Source organism: Citrus sinensis, chromosome 4 (genome assembly GCF_022201045.2).
Source record: "Citrus sinensis cultivar Valencia sweet orange chromosome 4, DVS_A1.0, whole genome shotgun sequence".
NCBI classification, from domain to species: Eukaryota; Viridiplantae; Streptophyta; class Magnoliopsida; order Sapindales; family Rutaceae; genus Citrus; species Citrus sinensis.
The window spans coordinates 27,359,052-27,367,404 of NC_068559.1; the positions used below are offsets into that span (position 1 = coordinate 27,359,052).

At 35.9% G+C, this 8,353-nt stretch overlaps 2 protein-coding genes across 4 annotated transcripts; one reads left to right on the plus strand and one right to left on the minus strand.

Annotated features, from left to right (window-relative positions):
* Window positions 1-784: 784 nt before the first annotated feature.
* LOC102627180 (protein SHORT HYPOCOTYL IN WHITE LIGHT 1) lies at window positions 785-2,200 on the plus strand. Of its 2 annotated transcripts, none has more exons than XM_006483228.3 (4): window positions 785-1,056; window positions 1,174-1,401; window positions 1,527-1,592; window positions 1,938-2,200. In XM_006483228.3, the coding sequence occupies exons 1-4, from the start codon at window positions 895-897 to the stop codon at window positions 2,067-2,069; spliced, it is 588 nt and encodes a 195-aa protein (XP_006483291.1). In that variant the 5' UTR covers window positions 785-894; the 3' UTR covers window positions 2,070-2,200. The 2 variants fall into 2 exon arrangements, with proteins under 2 accessions (XP_006483291.1, XP_024957161.1); XM_025101393.2 differs by having other exon boundaries at window positions 819-1,056; window positions 1,540-1,592; window positions 1,938-2,033.
* A 274-nt stretch (window positions 2,201-2,474) lies between these two features.
* On the minus strand, window positions 2,475-6,257 carry LOC102626712 (transcription factor BHLH089). 2 transcript variants are annotated; one of them, XM_025101392.2, is made up of 6 exons: window positions 5,209-6,257; window positions 4,576-4,770; window positions 4,366-4,431; window positions 4,059-4,127; window positions 3,910-3,963; window positions 2,475-2,909 (listed from the first exon to the last, which is right to left on the minus strand). In XM_025101392.2, the coding sequence occupies exons 1-6, from the start codon at window positions 5,485-5,487 to the stop codon at window positions 2,781-2,783; spliced, it is 792 nt and encodes a 263-aa protein (XP_024957160.1). In that variant the 5' UTR covers window positions 5,488-6,257; the 3' UTR covers window positions 2,475-2,780. The 2 variants fall into 2 exon arrangements, with proteins under 2 accessions (XP_024957160.1, XP_006483289.1); XM_006483226.4 differs by having other exon boundaries at window positions 3,892-3,963; window positions 5,209-6,250.
* Between the last annotated feature and the right edge of the window lie 2,096 nt (window positions 6,258-8,353).

Sequence of the window (8,353 nt, forward strand, 5' to 3'; positions counted from 1 at the left end):
AAAAATAAATAAATAAGTGAATGAATTTGGTTTTAGTCAAATGTTTCTTGTCTTTCTGTAACCTTTTGCAATGTTCTTTGTAAATAGCATTACTTGTCTGGATCTTATTCTAGAAATGTACATTGAAAAATTGATGGTGAGTATATGTGACATTTTCATGTCCTTGATAAGGATGTGAATGATGAGTTTATTAAGGATGATTACTTTAAAATTAGTAAGAGACTTTTTTGATAGGCTTGAATCTATACTAAAAATAAAAATATAAAGATAAAAGACGGTCACGTGAGTGTAACCCAAAGTACAAAAATAATTTGAATCTTCCTATAAAAAAATTATAATACAACCAAAATAATTTTATGAAAAACACACAGAAACATAAAATCCATCTAGTAATGTTATGCAATGGTTGATGGAATAAATTGTTTTTATTGTACAGATAAAATAAATAGTTGATTGAAAAAGTAGTTCGGTATTTGATAAATTGTATTGTTATAAGTCCTACAAATTTTAAAAAGTAGAATTAAATTGATAAGATTAAATTATCTTTTATTTGTATATATACTTATGAAAAAGAAAGACAAAATTATCTTTTCATTAAAATATTAAAATTATAATAAATTTTCAGCAGTTTATTAATAAAATACTTATAAAAAGCAACCCTCATCTACTTTTAAAAAAAATTGTTAAAATAAAAAAATTATGAAATAAATAATTTTAAAAAAATTTACTAAACATTATTTTTAACAAAACTTATAAAATAAACTTTTTATATCATTTCAACCGCAATCAGAAACAACATCGGCAAAAATGCTTTTTCTCTTCCCAAGTCCCATTTTTTCTTTATAATACATACAAGATAGTCTTCTCAATTCTGGCTTTACAACTACAATTGAAATGACAAGTGCCGCAACCTTATCGCCATTCATCGTCATCAACCTCTCATCAGCCAAGCTTGATCACTCCTCACCATCGCCAACGGCAAATCTCTCATTTCACCACAATCGCCACACCAACCATAACAAAACCCTCAGCGAACTCTCCATTTGTCATGCCCAGGTCTGCATCTCTCTCTTTTCGTTAATGAAACTAGTTCATTGCTGCATATATATACAATAGGGCTCTCCTGCAGACTACTGAGTGTGCGTGGATAACATGCTCGTTGTAATCATTCAGTTGAATTATGGTTCAGCTGGCGAAGACCCTGATGAGATTGGCGAAGCATTTTTCGATGAAGGTGTTGATGGTGGTGCAATCATGGCTGATATAAGTGATGATGAAGATGACATGGACAGCAGCGTGGACTTGTTGATTAGATTCTTACAGGCCACGTTCAAGAAAGTCTCGAAGCGTGCCAAGAAAGCCTCTCGCTCTATCTTACCCGCTGCTATATCGCCCAAATTGGTATATTTGTTCATAATTAACTTACAGCAAACTAACATTTGCATCCAGTGCACGAGAAATACGTGTCTTGTTACTAATTTACTCCTAGTCTTGTGACTCGTCTTCCTTTTTGATGGAGCATTCAGGTGTCTTTTGCAGTTGATGGGATTTTGCTCTTGGCTTCACTTTCCATCCTCAAGGCGCTTCTTGAGGTAGAATAGCTTGTTCTGAGAAGTCAAGTCTCTACGACATTACCTGTGCATGCTTGATCAAAAAGAATATTTTAGGCTATCATCATAAGTTAGATTAGGCAATTGTTCAACGTTCTGAAATCACTTGACGTCATTTTGTGAGAATATTTTAATTTGCAAAGAAACAAGAGAGCATCCTGAAGTGACATTCTTTCGTCTTTGCTTCTGCAAATTAAAGAAACACACAATAAGTTGCTTTGGAGGCAGGCAGAGTCGCAGATACTAATTTTTGTCAAATTTGGTTGACAGTAGGATAAGTGTAACAAGAGAAACAACTGATATATAGGGTGTCAAATTCGTTTACAGGTGGTCTGCTCTATTGGGGGCACTGTGTTTGTCCTGATTTTGCTTTTACGCTTCATCTGGGCAGCCATTTCCTACTTCCAGTCAAGTGGAAACAGCTTCAACCAGGGAGGAAGCTCCTTTGCCGCGACATAATAATCTCGATTTTAGGTTGATTTCTCTCTTTTGGATTTCCTCACGGTACTATCAGAATGTTACTACGATATTGTGCTGTGTGTATGAGATCACCAAATGTGAATGTAAATATGAAAAGTTTTATTTCTGCAGACTAGTTCGTTACAACTCTGTTGACGCATTTTTTTCTTGACATAAATGCCATCTAGCATCATATCCAAGGTGAGTAAACAAACTGAAACAACCTAAGAACATTTTACAATGAATTTAAAGTGTCCAAGATCGACAAGCAAGGCAAAAGTTATCAGACAACTGATAAAAGCAATATCAAAGTATCAGGATAATCCACATTACACATGGCACTAAGCAGCTTCATTTATTAATTGAACACACCTTCAGTTTTATAATGAATCCAGATACCAAATGTTAATCATTGGAGATATTTAATAAGAAAACATTCTTTTACAAGAGCAATGATTATGATTCAGATTCTCCAATGTTCTGTTCATGTATTAGTACAGTGTGGAGCCTACTATAAAATATATGGAGTAAAGAATTCATTGTCCAATACAGAAGCAAGAAGTCTTCAGACATCAATCACATGCTCCATGCTTGATTTGTGAAATTGGGAACTTGGTCTCTTACATGAATGAGTTTGACAACATTGAAGGAGGAAGCATCGCCACTTAATGCATTAATCTGTTATTAACTGACAAGAATTATTCTATCTTTTTATGTCATTCTTTCAAAACCGCCTCCAATCTGCATATGCAACCAGTCGGGTGATGTACCACGGCTGTATTCTCTTGTAGCTTGAGAACCAAATGGCATGCCCGCAGTATCAAATGTTTGTTGAGTAAACTGAAATTGTGAAATGCAACATTGCATTGTCAGATAAATTATGAGTTAAAAAAATAAAAGTTAAAAACAAAAATAAGCTTGGCCTTTATATAACAGTTTCATTTTCTTAATCTAACATAAGCTTAGTCCTATTTCAGGGTCTCGCCAGTAAGTCTTGCTCTCTTCTCCATGCATTAGCCATAATAAACATGATCTTATAATAACCAAGTGCTTAAAACAATAAAATGCTGAATAAAAGTTAAAAAAGGTTATAAATATTTCATGTCAGTGGGAAACAGAAACTAACAGAAAAACAGTAACATACATGCCCATTAACTCACTTGGTAGTGTGAGGTTCATATAGAAATACATGTTTTATCCTATCTGTGCTCTTTAATTCTTCAGAGAAATAAATAAAAAATAAAAAGAACAGCAAAAAAGGGAAGACGGTACCAAAATTCTGCAAACACATCATGAAAACATGATTTACCATGAAATCGACAACTAGGTTCTTGTCTCAACTACCAAGTGAAAAAAGAAAAAATAATTGGCAGCCACAACCCACAAAAAGGCCAGAAGTCATACTCTTGGGGAGGCGGAATTAACGGCGAAGGAAGGAGGTGGGCATCAATATAAATAAGGTTCATGGGAACGAAATAGTGGTCCCAGTTTATTCAACAAACCTTATCGCAACCCATGCATAGTTTGCCTTATTAATTACAAAACCAAATCCACCAACCATTTCCTATATAGAGTAATATTCAGTGTTTTCAGATAAACAATCCCTCCTAAAGTTGACAATTTTCAAGTAGGTCCATCCAACAAACAGACAAGGATGATGAATATATTGAGGTTTGGGACATGTACCCATAAGTTCAAGTGAACCATCCTTGAAACATTGAAACAGTAAGTGCAATACAGATAGCATGAAAGATGAGAGAGAGAGAGAGAGAGAGAGAGAATCAAAATCAACACTGTCTAGAGTTCCTATGTCAGGACTTACATCTTTAGGAGGAAATACCTCAATGCCAGGGTTCATTCTTGTATTGACTGCTTCAAGCTTCATTGACAGAAACTGCAATGTCCAGTAAATGTGGAGGCTCAAGCTCAAGAGAAATAGAAAGAAAATCTATGATCAAAAGCTAAAAATCAAAGTTAAAAATTTCACACCTCAACCTGCCGCTGTAGCGATTGGATGTAGTTAATTATCTCATCCAGGACCAATGCTTTGCCGATGACCTGAATTAAGAAAATCTACCATAGTAAACAGGATGTATAATCAAAACTGAAGAGCAGTCCTGTTACTACCAGTTTATGATGTACACCAGAAAGTGCCAAACTCGTTGCAGACGAGTTATCAAATGATTAAGAAGCAGAGATAGGAATTGAACTCCACCAATTTGTTCTGTCGAGAAATTTTTTGAACGAAATAAGCATGCTTGGTGCCAAAAAATTCAGGGAAATGTCAAATCCATACCTTGTTACAACCAGGAACCAAGTCCTGGAGAATTTTCATCCTTTCGCTTATCTTTTCTCTCCTAGCCTGTGCACCAAATGGTTAAAATAAGAAAACCTTTTGAATAGCTCCAGATATCACTAGTTTCTAGAAATTTTAACACACACCAAACACATAAAGATTTTTCATAAGCTTTGCTTATTATGAGTTTCAGAGGGCTGTGAAGATTACTCTTTCTGCTAAACTGTGGCTATCAGTAGCTTGGCCCCTTCTTGCTCGTACATGGATGTAATCCTGTTTAGGAGGCTCCGGTGGTTGACTATTTTGTTCAGCAGGCTTGACCGAACTGGGCTCTGCTTCAGCTTTGGAATGGTGATTGTCATCTCTACTTCCAGATGTTTTAATCCGTTTTCCATCAGAATCATTCTGCCCAATTAAAAACACAACATTGTCATGAAATCAATACCAGTTCCCTAAAATTTTTCCCTAAAATTTGAATCCATAGAGCTTAATTTCACCACCAAGACCACGACCCAGGTCAATATACAGTTTCATTGTCAAACCTCCAGATGTCATTCATACTAAACCCAGTAAATTAGCAAAATCAGAACGGTGGCTTAGGTACAAGTCAATTCACTGCCTTGGCCACCAAATTAGATCAATAATGATCATTATTCAATCCTGCACTTGTTCAACATTCCTCAATAGACAAGATAGAAATGCATATTCTATCAAAACCAAGGTAAAAACTTTTCTAATGAGGAATTCAAGTAATAAGAATTAGTAATCCAAATAAACATAAGAACCACAACTATAAATTTGATCAGATTCAACAAATAAATAAACAACTAAAAAAACAAATACCACTCGATTGCCGTTGCCGTTGCCACTGCTTGTAGATACATGCTTGGCTGACTCATCCTCCACATCACGCCGCTTCCTTACTCCATTCCCATGGGCCATTTTATGCTCCAAGTTCACTGGATCATCACCAGAAACCTCTCGATTAGTCCCAAATTGACTCAAATGCTGCCCAAAGTGAGCTCCTTTCTGCCCCAACCCACCGCCAGATTCACTCATACTGCCACTCCCGGGAACCGGAAACTGCCAGATCTCTGCAAAATTATAGGAACCCTGATCCATCTACAATAATCTCACAGACAACACTCGAACTCAAGCGCTCATCAAACCAGGTCCTGGCATTTATTTGAGAAGATTCAAGAAACACTAGCTCTGATTCAAAAGGTTCAATTTTTCTTGTCTGGATATGCTTAAACTTTCAAGAGTTGCTTTAGGATGAAAGAAATAATAGAAAGAGCAAATCTTTTAAAATAAGCTTAGCAATGACGACAAATAGAGTAATAGATAAATAAAAAAAGATAAATAAGAACAAGACAGAGAGTCTTTGAGTTAAGTCTAATCTAGAGAGTTAAGAGTCTTTGATTTAAGTTTATTCTAGAGAGTTAAGTAAATGAATGAGAGATGTGTTTGAGAATTGAGACTTGAGTTCCGAGTTTTAGTCTGTGTTTGTGCTTGTGCGCGTGATTGTGATCTCCTTAGACAGTGGAGTTTGGTGCGCACTGTGTTGCCTTAAGCTTTCCTTGCAGGGACACCTCGGGAGCTGCAAACAAAGTCACTTCCAGTGAGGTTTTTGTCCTGGGGTTCCAGCAGTACACATGTCTCAATCACGTGCACGCTCTCCCACCGTCCGATTTGCTCATCCTCTGGTCAATGACAAATCACAATTCATCAACGGTTGTTGAAGACGAGGAACACTAACTCGACAGTGAAGTGCGGGGCAGTTTCAATGGGGTCACCGGCCACGTACCACCTTAGCGAGCGCAAGTACATATACAATGTCAAAATTTAAAAGGTGGGGTAGGGTTTTCCATATTGTGATTAACTGAAAACAGAAAGTGATTAGTCTTTGTAATGATTTGTGATTGTGATTAATACTATAAAGTTTCGACATTAATAATGATTGTTCTGATCGTGATACCCCTTCAAGTATCGATTTATTGTAAAGTTATGAATAATGATGCTTATATTTTGGCATATGTTTCGACTTTATTTAGTCATAAACCAAATATCTCCTGCAAATTCCGTATTAGCCATGCAATTTCTTTTAATGAGCAAGTTTCACCTAACTGTATTAATATTAATAATATTAACCGTAACTTAAATTAACTTCAACGACCATATAGGGAAGATTTATATTCAGTAAACTTTCATTGTTAGGATAAAAGCTGGTGACAGTAAATTAATCAAACCAAATTCAATTTTTTGCCTCGGTCTCGAATTTCGATTATGATTTACTTGTACCAACTCTATGGCTCAGTATGAAGTGAAGAAAAAGACACCCTCTTTTATCTTCCTTCTTACTACAGCTTTCCAGGGAAACAAATTTGAGAAAGTATAAAGCATTCTAGAAAAGTCATTGCATGCAACTTACAAAATATAATACATTTTTGGAACAAGTAACATTTGTCGACGTTTCTCATCAAGACCATAATTGGTAATTCCACGTTCCATAATTTAAAACTCCGAATTTCAAATGGGCATATACCCCAAAAAGTATGCCATATCAGCAGCACTATTTGATTCAAAACTTCCCTTTTCTCACGCGTATGAAAATGGCTTAGCAGCTGTCATCGATTTTCTTGTTTTTACTTGTACATCACATTCGGAATTTGACAGGCCAGACGATTGTACATCAGCAGATGCAAATTGTAATTGAGACTAATTAAGGTTTAGGTGTCACTCAGCTGGGGTTGGGATTAACATTGCCAGCCGACTGCCCAATCAAATCAACTAGCAGGAGTAGCCAAAATCCTTTTATGCATATGTGGGCTATACACTCATGATCGTACTAATAATATTCTTTAATAAAATGTGTTGAAATGTTTGCAGGCGAAATAGTACAACCAACTAATTAAGCTCTTAATCAATATGATTTCAACTTGCTCTATTGGCCTGACCTACTTTGTTACCATTGAAAAAAGCATGTATTTTCTTGTCAAACTGTGTGGTGCCAAACAGTGCCGTTTTCATGTCATATATAGTTAGGCATAGAAGCACGACATCATAAAGAACGGTTCCATTCTTGCTCAAAAATAATAGCAGAAGATCAAACCGTGCAGACAATTTATTGCATCACATGTTAGACGGCAACTTTAATCGGTTTTGATGTGCCGTAGCTAATGAAATAAATAGTAACTATATCGGCAACTAGAGCTTTGTTTCGTAGCCGTGTGCTTGGTGCCAAACTCCCATTTTTAGATGATAAAGATTGTTGTTTTGCTTTAGACATGTGCCGATAAGGCTGCTATATCTGCAGTAGGAATTCTTTGATTCCTGCAAAACCCCATGTGGAAAATGCATAGCTTGTGCGAATTTCATCACGTTTTAACATGTCATGTGCTAATTTACTCCAAGGAGCAATCCTTACACTCTGTCTAGGCTTCAAGTTGGATTGGTTTCACAGAAGCATAGATATGGCCTGCTATTGCATGCCGGCAGCACCAGATGCTTCTGCAGTTAAAATTCTACTGAGAAAAATAAGTTCACTTTAGTAAGCAGTGACTGATCGATTTTCAGTGATATTAAATGAATAAGATAGATTCAAATTAAATGATAGAAATCGAACTCTGATCTGCAATAAGAAAGGTTAGGTCCAGGCAACTGCTAACTGTCAAGTTTATAAGCTTTTGGGTCACTAAACGTACGTTGCTGAGACTTTCAACTATGAATAATTTAGTTAGTTCAGTTTTAGTTGGGTTTCTGACCAATCGACCGAAAGTTTTACAAAGCTAGCTAATCTGTAAAAATAATAATTAGTTTGTGAACAGTGCAAGTCCCTAGTGTCTTTGCTTTCAAATCACTAGAGAAAAAAAATCTAAACTTTGAAGTCATGAAAGAATGGAAATAAATATTTGTAGAGACAGGCTGCCAACTGCAATAATGGCGAAGAAGATAAAGAATGAACTCAAGGAACTAAGCTGGATGCAAC